The 14,470-nt window shown below is 47.7% G+C and overlaps 1 protein-coding gene across 5 annotated transcripts in view; it reads right to left on the reverse strand.

Annotated features, from left to right (window-relative positions):
- Window positions 1-14,470, reverse strand: part of RNF212B (ring finger protein 212B) — a 46,135-nt gene that overhangs the window by 1,478 nt on the left and 30,187 nt on the right. For 2 of the 5 annotated variants that reach the window (XM_051822665.3, XM_017348204.4), the window contains exons 6-14: window positions 14,091-14,151; window positions 13,345-13,373; window positions 8,651-8,697; window positions 8,415-8,457; window positions 8,208-8,268; window positions 7,775-7,820; window positions 2,415-2,454; window positions 1,688-1,785; window positions 679-740 (exon numbers count right to left, since the gene is read on the reverse strand). In XM_051822665.3, coding sequence (XP_051678625.3) covers window positions 679-740; window positions 1,688-1,785; window positions 2,415-2,454; window positions 7,775-7,820; window positions 8,208-8,268; window positions 8,415-8,457; window positions 8,651-8,697; window positions 13,345-13,373; window positions 14,091-14,151 — 487 coding nt within the window. The remainder of the gene's footprint in view (window positions 1-678; window positions 741-1,687; window positions 1,786-2,414; window positions 2,455-7,774; window positions 7,821-8,207; window positions 8,269-8,414; window positions 8,458-8,650; window positions 8,698-13,344; window positions 13,374-14,090; window positions 14,152-14,470) is intronic. The other 3 variants (XM_089309876.1, XM_051822668.3, XM_089309877.1) reach the window with 3 other exon arrangements.

Raw genomic sequence — 14,470 nt, forward strand, 5'->3', positions numbered from 1 at the left:
GTCAATCCCTCCACTTACAAGGACCTTAGGGAGGGATGCTTTCTCCCCTGTGTTGCCTCTTAAGGCTTAGAACCTAACTGCTTGCATGAAAATAAGGGACATTTTGGAATAAGGTGGCAACAGATATATCTACCTTAGTGTAAAAGAGCTATCCCTGGGGTTGCCAGGAGCTTGGAGTAGAATAAAGGGCCCACATACCCTCAAAACCCAAGTCACCAAGAGGCTGGAATGGACTTTCCACTTAACAGAGCTCCTCATTATCAAGCTCGCTTCTTTTTTGGCTTGGATCAGAATCATAGCCTCATAAAGCAATATTCTAGCTGTCTCTGAAGAACTTCACATGTTTTTTCCTAGTTCAAACAGAACCTCCACTGAAAACATACATTCAGTTGAAAGTACGTCAGGGTCAGTGGGCCCACACTTATTTCACCCTGGCCAAGACCTCTCAGTTCAAAGCCTATCCGTACCATGACTGAATTTAAAACTCCTCACTGGGAACATAGTATGACAGTATGATGTACTCCCCGAAACTGAGGCCATTCTGGAAACCTGTGAACATATGCTCACCACGCTGGCTACATCCTGCCACCCTGACAGGAGACCAGGATGAAGAACTTAGTGGGCAAGCAGAACCACGCAAGTTTCTATACACACACAAGTTAGGCTACCAGGCCTCACCTGCAGGGCTGGTAGCTGGAGACCAGGAAGACTGTCCTGTGTGGCTCTGCCCTCCCTGGGACCTGGTGAATGGAATGGAATGGTAAGAGGTAACTTGCTTGGGCACTTCTCAGCAGTGTTAGTTATGGGTCAGGGTAACTAGGTAGTTCTTAACCAAAGGAACACTAAGAAGGGGAAAGACTATTAGCTAAGCAATGTAAGAGGTGGATTATAAAGTCCATTCTCCTGTTAGGATGGGGCACTGACAGAGGTCTGAGATTTAACTATCAGTGGAAAGATGTAGGGAAAAATCTAAAGATCTGGGTGGAAGAAGGTGCCATGGTATAGCAGGTCAAGCTGCCACCTGCAGTGCCAGCATCCCATATGGGCACCGGTTTGTGTCCCGGCTGCTCCACTTCCAATCCAGCTCTCTGCTATGGCCTGGGAAAGCAGTAAAAGATGGCCCAAGTCCTTGGGCTCCTGCACCTGCATGGAGACCCAGAGGAAACTCCTGGCTCCTGGTCCTGGCTTCAGATCAGCACAGCTCTGGCCGTTGTGGCCATCTGGGGAGCAAACTAGCAGATGGAAGATCTTTCTCTGTAACTCTGCCTTTCAAATAAATATCTTTTTTTAAAAAAAAGTCTATAAAAATAAAGAATAAATGAAGATCTGGGTGAGCTGTGGAAGGTGGCAGCTGCTCATCAAGAGCACTGGCAGCAGAGGTTTTACAGTCCTCAGAACTGAGCTCCCAGTGTGTTCAACATAGCAATCTCAGTAAAACAAACAAATAAAAAAGCCAGCTTAATCCTGTTGGCTAACCTGGATAAATAACCAGATTCAATGGGTGACAGGATGAGTTCTATTAAGGAAAGACCCAGAGCGTCCCTTCAGTGTGAAGGACATGGGATGACTCTTTAAGGAACCAAACTGGAGACAGTACTCTTTGAGGGGTCGATCTCAACTTCCTGTCACCTTGAGAATCTTCATTCAATGGCTGAGGCCCCTCCTTTGAGAATATTATTTAACTTACCAGAACTGTTAGGAGTGCGGACTCTGAAGGGGCCTGAGTCCCCAGTTAGGGATGATCTGAAAGAAAAAATCCCCTGTCCAGAGGAGGCAGATGAAGGCCTGAAGAGCAGAAATAAGAGCATCAGCAAAGGAAAGGAAAGGCCAGAGAGAAAAAGAAAATCCCCTGCTACGAATAAGATGAAATTACTCATATGCGGCCAGCGCCGCGGCTCACTAGGCTAATCCTCTGCCTTGCGGCGCCGGCACACCGGGTTCTAGACCCGGTCAGGGCGCTGGATTCTGTCCCGGTTGCCCCTCTTCCAGGCCAGCTCTCTGCTGTGGCCAGGGAGTGCAGTGGAGGATGGCCCAAGTGCTTGGGCCCTGCACCCCATGGGAGACCAGGATAAGTACCTGGCTCCTGCCTTCGGATCAGCGCGGTGCGCTGGCCGCAACATGCCGGCCGCGGCAGCCATTGGAAGGTGAACCAACGGTAAAGGAAGACCTTTCTCTCTGTCTCTCTCTCTCTCACTGTCCACTCTGCCTGTCAAAAAATAACAAAAAATAAAAAATAAAAAAAGAAATTAAAAAAAAAGAAATTACTCATAGGCACAGTAGACCCAATGCCGGTCCCCCTTCTCTCTCATCAGTGGGGCAGACCAGGACGGAAGCACCCCGTGCGGGCAGCCGGCAGAATGTCCGCGGGGACAGAGGGGACAGATCTCAGGAGAAAGAAGCACAGCATCACTCACCTGTAAGAAAGACTGTGAGATGAAGCTGGGGAAGGGGTTTCTGAAAAGCATAAAAACGACCTGGTGAGACAGTCCTCGGCCTGAAGGGGAATGTAGGTACACTGGCGCCAGGGCAAAAGCAGTACCTATGTTAGGCTTGGGGCTAATGGTAAGTGAAAAGGCTCACAAATCGCTCAGCAGCCTCCTGTAGGTGCTTTCCTTTCCCCTCCATAAGTTTGTGAGTCCAGCAGCCTTGAGGAGCCCTAATGTATCTGCCTTGGTTTCCCCTCGAAGACTGATAACCAGAAAGAAGAGCTAAAGACAAAGCCATTAACTGGCTAACAAGTGATGCCAGGAAAAGCGGTGGAACAAAGGCCTCCAAAAATTCTCTTCCATTGTAAGAAATGAGAAAATGGCCAGAATCAACTTTTTCAGAACTCTGAGAGTCAATTCAGGGCTTGCAGCAATCTGTAAATGCTTATTTAGGAAAAACAGCTGACTGTTGGTTAAAAAGAATTCTTCATTCTCCTTCAGCTGCATGATAGCTTTGAAAACCAGCATGCTACACTCACGGCAATCACGAAGTCTAGTCGTCCCCAGAGTTCTTTCAAAGCTCCACTCCTAGAGGACTCTCATTTGACTTGGCTAGTGGACCCCCTTGCAAGGGTGTCATTATTTGACTTGACTTGGAACTCAAATTTACTAAGACTTGGAGTAGGGGCCAAAGGTGTGGCTCAGTGGGTTAAAGCCCTGGCCTGAGGTGCCAGCTTCCCATTTGGGTGCTGGTCCTAGACCCGGTTGCTCCTCTTCCGATCCAGCTCTCTGCTATGGCCTGGGATAGCAGTAGAAGATGGCCCAAATCCTTGGGCCCCTGCACACACATGGGAGACCCAGAAAAATCTCCTGGCTCCCAGCTTGGATCAGTCCAGCTCCAGCTGAAGCAGCCATTTGGGAAGTGAACCAGTGGATGGAAGACCTTTCTCTCTATATATCTGCCTCTGCCTCTCTGTAACTCTGCCTTTCAATTCTATATATATATATATATATATATATATATTTTTTTTTTTTTTTTTTTTTTTTAAGTTCCAACACTGGGACAGGTTGTGGCCTGGCAGGTTAAGCCACCACTTGGGATGCCCATATCCCATATTAGAGTTCCAGTTCAAGTCCTGGCCAATCTGTTTCTGCCCCAACTTCCTGTTAATGTGCATGAGATGCAGCAGATGATGGCCCAAGTACTTGGGTTCCTGCCACCCATGTAGGAGCCCTGGATGGAGTTCCTGGCTTCAGCATGGTCCAACCCTGGTTGCAGGCATTTGGAGAATGAACCAGTAGATGGAAGATCTTTCTCTATTACACTCTGCCTTTCAAATAAATAATTTTTTTTAAAAAAAGAAAATATTTCACACAAAGGAAGGCAGTGACGTGAGAAACTGAGGAACAAAAAAGACGTAAGACATAGGAAACAAACACCAAAATGGCAAAAGAGAGTCTTTTCCTATCAGTAATGACAGTAAATGTATATGGATAAAACTCTCCAACTGAAACAGAAACTAGGAGCGTGGGTTTGTAGTACAAGGGATTAAGCCACTGCCTGTGACACTGACATCCCATATGGGCCCTGGTTTGTGTCCTAGCTGCTCCACTTACAATCCAGCTCCCTCATGTGCCTGGGAAAGCAGACGAGGATGGACCAAGTGCTTAGGCCCCTGCACTCACATGGGAAACCCAGAGGGAGTTCCAGATTGCTGGCTTTGGCTTGCCCCAGCCCCGGCCACTGAGGGAGTATCCAGTGGATGGAAGATCTCCCTTCTCTCTGTAACTCTGCCTTTCAAATTAAAAAAAAATTTTTTTTAAATGGTAATAACTAACTGTCCAACTATACACTATCAAAAGACTTGCTTTAGATTCAAGATATTTATAGATTGAAAAGTAGAACTATGAAAAAATATATTCTATGCAAACAATGAACAAAAGAGAACTGGAGTAGCTATACTAATATTACACAAAACAGACTTTAAGACAAAACTGTTAGTGGAGAAAACAGTCTTTCAAGAAGATACAATACATTTGTACCCAGCAACAGAGTTGTTTACAGCACATCAAGTAAAACTTCATATCCTAAAGTACATGAGGCAAATAAAAACTGAAATCAATAATCTAACCTTCTACTTTAAGGAAACAGAAAAAGAACAAACTAAATCTAAATCATCCAGAATGAGATTAAATTAGAAATAATTAACACAGAGAAAAAGAAAAATAGAGAAAATAAACAAAACCAAAAGTTGGTCTGGGGCTGGTGCTGGGTGCAGCAGGTGAAGCCCCAGCTTGCGATGAAGCTGGCATCCCGCATCAGAACACCAGCTGGAGTCCTGGCCGTCCTGCTTCCCATGCAGCTTCCTGCTAATGCACCTGGGAAGGCAGCAGAGGACGGCCCAAGCACTGGGGTCCCCGCCACTCCTGTGGGAGACCAAGACAGAGTTCCTGGCTCTTGGCTTTAGCTTCTCCCAGACCTGGCTGTTGCAGCCATTTGATGAGTGAACCAGTGGACGGAAGATCTCTCTTTCTCTTCCTCTCCCTCTCCCTCTCTCTCTCTCTCTTTCTTTCATGCTCTGGTCTTCAATTAAATTTTAAATATCTTTAGAACATTCTTTGAAATGACTGGCCAAGAAAGAAAGGGGAAGGACTCACTTTATAAATATCAGGAATGAAAGAAGAAAAACTTCTACCAACCTGATGGAAATCAGTTGGCTAGAACCTCTATATTTTTCAAAAAGGTGAACATGGGAGAATTAAAGGGAGACTGGTGAATTTAAAAAATGAATTTCTGGGGCCAGTGTTGTGGTGCAGCAGATAAAGCCACTGCCTGCGGCACTGGCATTCATTTGGGCGCTGCTTCAGGTCCCAGCAGCTACACTTCCATCCAGTTCCCTGCTAATGGCCTGGGAAAAGCAATGGAACATGACCCAAGCACATGGGCTTCCTGTACCCCTGTGGGATACCAGGATGGAGCTCCTGGCTCTGGCCTGGTTCTGGCCTGGCTCAGCCCTGGCCATTGTGGCCATCGGGGGAATGAAACAGCAGATGGAAGTTTCTCTCTCTCTCTCTCTTTATAACTCCTTCAAAATAAATAAATCTTTTTTTTTTTTTTTTCTGACAGGCAGAGTGGATAGTGAGAGAGAGAGACAGAGAGAAAGGTCTTCCCTCTGTTGCTGGTTCACCCTCCAGTGGCCACCACGGCTGGCGTGCAGCGGCTGGCGCACCGCTCTGATCTGAAGGCAGGAGCCAGGTGCTTCTCTTGGTCTCCCATGGGGTGCAGGGCCCAAGCACTTGGGCCATCCTCCACTGCCTTCCCAGGCCACAGCAGAGAGCTGGCCTGGAAGAGGGGCAACCGGGAAAGAATCCAGCACCCCGACCGGGGCTAGAACCCGGGGTTCCGGCGCCGCAAGGTGGAGGATTAGCCTATTGAGCCGCGGCGCGGGCCCAAAATAAATAAATCTTAAAAAGATGAATTTTTAACTGGCCTCTTGGGAAAGAAAGGAAAATTCTTCTGATAGTTTCTCTAGGGACTGGCTAATGCCCTTGAAACAGTACCAACAGTCAAAGTTTTAAGGGTATATGGACAAAAATTGAAGTGGCTAGAACCAAAATATTTCCTCACTAGAATATTTTTATGTACAATAGACAGTGAAGAAGCCAGATACCCTTCAGGCAGACAATCAGCATCTTTTTAAGCTTCCTTGTGCTGCCATCTTGTGGCAATTTTAAAAATCCAAGCCAATTGTTTGAAAAGTTCACCTTCATCTCTCAGCCAGTTTTTTTTTTTTTTTTTTAAGATTTATTTATTTATTTGAAAGTCAGAGTTACACGGGGGGGGGGGGGGGGGAGGAGGGAGAGAGAGAGAGAGGTCCTCCATTCATTGGTTCACTCCCCAGATGGCTGCAATGGCCGGAGCTGCGCCAATCCGAAGCAAGGAGCCTCCTCCGGGTCTCCCACAGGGATTCAGGGGCCCAAGGAACTGGGCCATCTTCCACTGCTTTCCCAGGTCATAGTAGAGAGCTGGATCGGTAGAGGAGCAGCCAAGTCTTGAACCAGTGCCCATATGGGACGCCGGCACTTCAGGCGGTGGCTTTACCTGTTATGGCACCGTGCTGGCCCCAAGTCAGTTTTTTTTGTTGTTGTTCCCAATGGTTTCCTATAGTTCAAATTTTATTTTCCCCCTATATGTTTGAGAACAAAATTAGTATTTTAAAAATATTTTATTTATTTATTTGAGAGATAGAGTTACAGACAGTGAAAGGGATAGAGAGAAAGGTCTTGCGGGGGCCGGCACTATGGCGCAGTGGGTTAAAGCTGCGGCCTGCAGCGCCAGCATCCCATATGGGCGCCAGTTCGAGTCCCAGCTGCTCCACTTTCGATCCAGCTCTCTGCTATGGCCTGGGAAGGCAGTAGAAGATGGCCCAAGTCCTTGGGCCCCTGCAACCACATGGGAGACCAGGAAGAAACTCCTGGCTTCAGATTGGTGCAGCACCAGCTGTTGTAGTCATTTGGGGAGTGAACCAGCAGATGGAAGACCTCTCTCTCTCTCTGGCTCCACCTCACTCTGTAACTGTCTGTCAAATAAATAAAACAAATCTTTAAAAGAGAGCGAGAGAGCGAGAGAGCGAGCAAGAAAGGCTGCAAATGGCTGCAATGGCCGGAGCTGGGCTGATCTGAAGCCAGGAGCCAGGAGCTTCTTCTGGGTCTCCCATGCTGGTGCAGGAGCCCAACTCTTGGGCCATCTTCCACCGCTTTCCCAGGCCATAGCAGAGAGTTGGATCAGAAGAGAAGCAGCTGGGACTCGAACAGGCACACCGCATGTGGAGGATTAACCTATTCTGCCACAGCACCAGCCCCTCAAAATAGCATTTCTTTAAATGTAGGGGTGTGCACTGTGGTGTAAGCAGGTAAAGACGCCGCCAGTTATGCCAGAATCCTATATGGGTGCAGTTCAATTCCTGGCTGCTCCACTTCCAATCTAGTACCCTGCTGTTTGCCTGGGAAAAAAGCAAAAAAAGCAAAAAAGAACTTGGGCCACTGCATCCATATGGGAGGCCAGGAGGATGCTCCTGGCTCCTGACTTTGTGGCCATTTGGGGAGTGAACCAGCAGATGGAAGATCTCCCTCTCTGTCTTTTCCTCTCTCTCTGTAATTCTGCTTTCCAAATAAATAAATAAATAAATCTTTAAATAGAAAAGCAGCAGACTTGTAATATATGTCTGGATACCTGGAATCACTATCTAGAAAAAAACCAAAGTGCAAAAGCATTATATTATGCATTAGAAACCAACCCACTGGCCCCACAGAGCATGGTGACTTCTGCCGCCTCTTCCCCCACTCACCAGTGTAAGAGTCTCTGGGAGTGCTCCTTCCCTGCAGGCCTCTGCCCTGATGGACAAACAGAGATATCAATAAAGACACCCTGGTTCTCTGGCCTCCCTAATCCCTGCTACTTCTCTCCACCTACACATTAAAGCAGACACTGTTCTCCCGCAGAGGGCAGCCTCATCTAAGAAGGATCCATGCTTTACTACTCCCACAACGAACAGGACTGTCACTGTTAATTCAGCCCTTGAACAAACCCACTCCTTCTTCCCCGACCCAGGCTCTGTCAGCATATGCAGCAGGTCTCCACTGCCAGAAGACAAACTGGGTCTGGCACGGCCTCAGATGATTTATGCCCAAACCAATATAAACTTCAGAGTCTTGACTTAAATTTTGCTTTCGTTCAGCACAGAACCCTCAGGCTGGACAGAAAAGGTGACTAGTACTTACTTGTCCTATGCTACCAAAGTCAGCCACTCTGTAAGGGATGGACTCCACTGAGGAAGATCGACTATGTAAGGTGAGACAAAAACAAACTGCCGTTAGCCACTTACGTGGACCTGGTCCCAGCCCCGGTCTGAATCGCTTCTACAGCTCTCTCTCGTACTCCAACCTCTGCCGATAGTTCTAAGGCTTCTGTGGAGGCTTTCTACTCACCTGACCACTTGGCTACTATGATGGCAACTGGGCCGAGGAGTCACTGAAAGACAATGGGGTGCAGACAAAACCTGCCATCAATGGGGTGTCCTCCTAGCCTCGCCATTTGGTTGGCACTCGTTATCTGGTTGTATGGTGTTTCCGCATCACACGTAATACTAGGAGGGGCGCGTTATGGTCTACAAGAAGAGAGCATCCTCCATGCGGGGAAAGGACATCTACCCACGGTTCCCTACCTGACTGTGTCGGGGAAGTAATGCCCACTGGTCGGGGTGTGGTCAACCTGTAAGGAGAGGGAGCGTGAGTCAGGCATTCCAATCTCTGAGCAGAAGTACCACTTCTGAGCACCAATCAGATCACCATTTACAGGAATAATGGCTTCTCTGAGCACAAATCTCATGAATTCTAGGCATCACTTCACATGGAGGCAGCGTTTCCAAAGGAGACCCCTTTGCTCCCCAACTCCCTAAATGAAACCTGGTCTACTCTGCTGTCCATAATAGAGGTCATTCTTTTTAAAGACTTACTTTATTTGGAAGGCAGAGTGACAGAGAAAGAGGGAGAGACAGAGAAGAAAGGGCTCTTCCATCTGCTGGTTCACTTTCCAAAAGTCACAAATAGCCAGGGCTGGACAAGGCTGAAGTCAGGAGTCAGGAACTCCATCCAGGTCTCCCATGTGGGAGGCAGGAACACAAGTACTTGAGCCATCATCTGTTGCCTCTCAGGTGCACGAACAGGAAGCTGGATCAGAAGCAGAGTAGCCAGGACTTGAACCGGCACTCTGATTTGGGATGTAGGTATCTCAAGTGGTGGCTTAACCTGTAGCAGTTTGACCTGCTGCATTATAATGCCCAGCCCCATGACAGCTTTGAAGTACTCCTCCATTCTCTCCATCAGTGCCATACCGAGGACTCTCAACTTTACATCTGCCCATCTATTCACTCATCCCTCCATCCTCTCATCCTTCCATCTACAAGCATTCATTCAGTGTCTATTTGTCCTGTATCCCAAGATTACAAACAATGAGGTTTAGAATAAGAATTAGAGAGACCGCCACCTGCAGTGCCCACATCCCACATAGGTTCTGGTTCAAGTCCCAGCTGCGGCCGGTGCCGTGGCTTAACAGGCTAATCCTCCACCTAGCGGTGCCGGCACACCGGGTTCTAGTCCCGGTCGCCCCTCTTATAGGCTAGCTCTCTGCTGTGGCCCGGGAAGGCAGTGGAGGATGGCCTAAGTACTTGGGCCCTGCACCCCATGGGAGACCAGGAGAAGCACCTGGCTCCTGCCTTCGGATCAGCGCGGTGCGCCGGCCACAGCGCGCCAGCCATGGCGGCCATTGGAGGGTGAACCAACAGCAAAAGGAAGACCTTTCTCTCTCTCTCACTATCCACTCTGCCTGTCAAAAAAAAAAAAAAAAAAAAAGTCCCAGCTGCTCCACTTCTGACCCAGCTCCCTGCTAATGTGCCTGGGAAAGCAATGGAGGATGACCCAAGTCCCCATATGGGAGACCTGGAAGAGGCTCCTGCTCTTGGCTTTGATCTGCCCCAGTCCTGCCCATTGCAGCCATTTGGGTAGTGAACCAGTGGATGGAAGATATTTGTCTCTGTAACTCTGCCTTTCAAATAAATGAAATAAAATCTTAAAAAAAAAGAATTAGAATAAAGTTCCTCTCAGGACCAGTATTGTGGTACAGCATAAAGTTAAGCCACCACTTGCAATACCAGCATCCCATGGGGTTCAAGTCCTGGCTGCTCTGCTTCCAATCCAGTTTCCTGCTAATGCACCTGGGAAAGCAGTGGAAGATGGCCCAAGTGTTTGAGTCCCCACCACCCATGTGGAGGACCCAGAGGGAGTTCCAGGCTCCTGACTTCAACCCAGACTAACCTCAGTGGTTACGCCATTTGGGGAGTGAACCAGCAGATGGAAGATCTATTTCTCTCTGTGTCCCTTCCTGTCTGTCACTCCTTCGTATAAATACATACATCCTTTTTTTAAAAAAAGAAAAAGGTCCCTCTCTTTGAGAGAGACTCACAGGCTAATGGGAGGGACAAAAAAGCAGAGCAATGTTTGGTATAATGAATGCGTAAAAAGGACAGAACTATGAAAGAACATTATTCTGTAACTTCTGTGTGTGTGGGGACCATGTTTTCTTTTTAAAAATCATTTACTTGAGGCCAGCGCTGTGGCACAGTGGGTTAACACCCTGGCCTGAGGCACTGGCATCCCATATGGGCGCAGGTTCGAGACCCAGCTGCTCCATTTCCGATACAGCTCTCTGCTGTGGCCTGGGAAAGCAGAAGAAGATGGCCCAAGTCCTTGGGCCCCTGCAGTCAGTGGGAGAACCGGAAGAGGCTCCTGGCTTCGGATCAGCACAGCTCCAGCCACTGCAGCCAGTTGGGGAGTGAACCATCAGATGGAGGATCGATCTCTCTCTCTCTCTCTCTCTCTCTTTGCCTCTCCTCTCTCTGTGTAACTCTTTGAAATAAATAAATAAATCTTTAAAAAAAATTTAAAAATCATTTATTTTCATTTATTTGAAAGGCAGAGTGGAAAAGAGTGAGATCTTCCATCTGCTGGTTCACTCAAATGTCCATAATAGCTAGGGCTGGGCCAGGCCAAAGCCAGGAGCCCAGAACTTCATCCAGGTCTCCCAGTTGGGTAGTAGGGACCCAAGTGTTTGAGCCACCAGCTGCTGCCTCCCAGGCCTGTTAGTGGGAAGCTGTGTCTGGAATGGGAGCAGGACTATATCCCAGGTACTCCAGTACAGAACATGGGCATCCCCAGCAGCAGCTTGACCCACTGTGCATAACACCCGCCATGCCGTATCTTTTTTATTCCACCAATGCAGGACTGATATTAAAAAGAGTTAACAGTTGGCAGGGCACAACTGTTATCACTGATTAGAAAAGACTGATGCTGTACACCTAGCACCTAACACAGTATCTGTTCAATAGCAGGCACTTACACATGCTTTGCAGAGAAAATGATGTGAGTTGAATTGTGAAGGACGAGTAGGCTTTCATAAAATGACATTCAAGAGTGAGCAGCAAAATCAAGATTTCACTTCAGCACTTCTCAGCAAATAATTCTCAAAGAAGTATAAATCCATCCACCATTGTTTTCTATCTCAAAGCTCACAGAACCAAGAGTCAAGAAAGAATGGGGCGGGGGTGTCGTGGTTCAGCAGGTTAAGCCACCACTTAGGATGCCCATATCCCATATCAGAGTGCCTTGTTCAAGTCCTGGGTTCTTGGCGCTTCTTATCCAGCTTCCTGCTAATACACCCGGGAAGCACTGGATGATGGCTCAAGTACTTGGGTTCCTGCTAGCCATGTGGGAGACCCAGAGGGAGCTCCTGGCTCCTGATTTCAGCCGACACAGCCTTGGCTGTTGCAGGCATTTGGGGAGTTAACCAGGAGATGGCAGAGTTCTCTCTTCTTTGTCTCCCCCTCTCCCTCCATCACTCTGCCTTTCAAAGAAGTAAATCTTTAGAGATTTATTTTATTTATTTGAAAGTCAGAATTAGAGAGAGAGAAAGAGCGGTCTTCCATCCGCTGGTTCACTCCCTAAATGGCTGCAAAGATTGGAGCGGAGCTGATCCGAAGTCAGGAGCCAGGAGCTTCCTCTGGGTCTCCTACGTGGGTTCAGGGACCCAAGGCCTTGGGCCATCTTCCGCTGCTTTCCAAAGCACATCAGCAGGGAGCTGGATTTGAAGTGGAATAGCCAGGACTCAAATGTACACCCATATTGGATGCCAGCACTGCAGGCTTAATCTGCTGTGCCACAGTGCTGGTCCCAGAGTATATTTTTAAAAGGGTAGGGGAGAGAGGGAGAGAGAGAGAGAAACAGATGGGTGGGCATTTGACACAGTGGTTAAGACCCCAGCCGGGTTGCCTTCATCCTACGTCAAAGTACCTTGGTTCAAGAACCGGCTCAGCTTCTGAATCCAGCTTCTTACTAACGCATACTCAAGGAGGCAGTAGATGACGGCTCAAGTACTTGGGTCCCTGCCATTCAGGTGGGAGACCCAAACTGGCTCTAGGTTTTGGCCTGGCCCAGCCCAAGCTGTTGTAATCATTGGGGTTTGAACCAGCAGATGGAAGATGCCTCCCTCTCCCTGTTTCTGTCTCTCTTCATTTGCTCTCTGTATCTCTCTCTGTCTTTCAAATAAAATGAAAATAAATAATTTTTTTTTAAAAGAGAAAGAACAAAGGCCAGCATTGTGGTTCATGGGTTATGCTGCTACTTGTGATGCCGGCATCCCAATGGGCACCAATTTGAGTCCTGGCTCCTCCAATTCTGAATCAGCTCCCTGCTAATATGCCTGGGAAAGTGGTAGAGGATGGCCAAACTACTTGGGTCCCTGAACCCACATGGAGACCTGGATGGAGATCCTGGCTCCTGGTTTTGGCTTGGCCCTGTCCCAGTTGTGGCCATTTGGGGAATGAACCAGCAGACAGAAGATCTCTCTGTATGTCTCTCCTCTCTCTGTAACTCTGCCTGTCAAATAAGTAAATCTTTTTTTAAAAATAAAAAGAAGGGGCTGGCATTGTAGTCTAGCAGGTAAAGCTGCCAACTGCAATGCTGGCATCCCATATGGGTATCAGTTCAAGTCCTGGCTGCTCCATTTCTGATTCAGCTCCCTGCTAATGCACCTGAGAAAGCAGTGGAGGGCGGCCCAAGTGCTTGGGACCCTGTACTCACATGGGAGACCAAGAAGAAGCTCCTGGCTCCTGATTTCAGTCTGGCCTAGCCCTGGCATTGTAGCCATTTGAGGAGTGAACCAGTGGATGAAAGATCTCTGTCTCTCTCCCTCTCCTCTCTGTAACTCTTTCAAATAAATAAAATAACTCTTTTTTTAAGAACTGAAGAAAAAAAAGAGATAAATTCAAGGGGCTGAGAAGCTAGTGTGGCAGCTGTTAAAACTAACCTGCTTCCTTGGTACCGACTTGGAGATTCCTGTAGGTAAAAAAAATGGGAGTAAAGGAGGCTGCAGATCAAGGCTCCTAACAATGGAGCTGTCTTACTTGTTAGATCACTAAGCTGCAGTGCCCCCTAGTTGTGGTCGCTGAGATTCCCAGTAGGAGAAGAAAAAAATGCAGTGTTTCCTTTGGAAATTATTAGTTTCAGGGAATAAAAATTTAGTTCCTCTTCATAAGAACCCATCAGGAATCACGCAGACCACTAATACATGTCTCTGGGGAGAGAAAGAAAAATGATGCAATCACAATGTGCTAGAATAGTTTCAGGAGTGGGGTCAGTAGGAAATAGGATGTGAGGGAGAAGAAGGTCCTAGAGGTTTTGGGGCTCTCTGAAAAGAAATTTTAAATTGCAAGAGCCGTCTCTTGTATCAGAGACCCTCCCAGCTGGCATGTCAGGACTCGCTGATGTTTGAGGATGGGTTAAAAGGGTGCTACGCACTGATCCTCTCAACCCTCCAGTCTTCTATGGCCCCGTGCATTGACACTGCGTGCTTGCACAAATGTCAGTTTCTGTGTGTGCCATGATGTGAAAATGGTAAGTAAACACTACTCCATAGTCAGCCACATATGAGGGGGTCTTCAAAAAGTTCACAGAAAATGCATATTCTCTTTTAATTCCATTTTCCCATGAACTTTTTTGTAGATGGGAACAGTAGGAGAGAAAAGAATAGTAAGGAAACTCTGTTGCATTCACCTTTAGAAGGGCCAGATATTTCTTCAGCTCTCCATTCTCCTTTTTTAACATAGACAGCTCTCTAGGCAAAAGATGTCAACAATCAGCTCCAAGAGATCAGGGGACAAAAAAAATTATTATCACCCCCTACTTAATGCTGACTGAAGGATATTGCCAGTTATGCAAGGTATTTCTATCAAGAATGAGGTGACTTGGGGCCGGAGCCATGGCTCACTAGGTTAATCCTCTGCCTGCGGCGCCAGCATCCCATATGGGCACCGGGTTTCTAGTCCTGGTTGGGGCACCAGATTCTGTCCTGGTTGCTCCTCTTCCAGTCCAGCTCTCTGCTGTGGCCACTGTGGAAGGCAGTGGAGGATGGCCAAGTCCTTGGGCCCTGTACC

The sequence above is a fragment of the Oryctolagus cuniculus genome, chromosome 12, assembly GCF_051225735.1.
Source record: "Oryctolagus cuniculus isolate XC-2025 breed Fujian yellow rabbit chromosome 12, ASM5122573v1, whole genome shotgun sequence".
NCBI classification, from domain to species: domain Eukaryota; kingdom Metazoa; phylum Chordata; class Mammalia; order Lagomorpha; family Leporidae; genus Oryctolagus; species Oryctolagus cuniculus.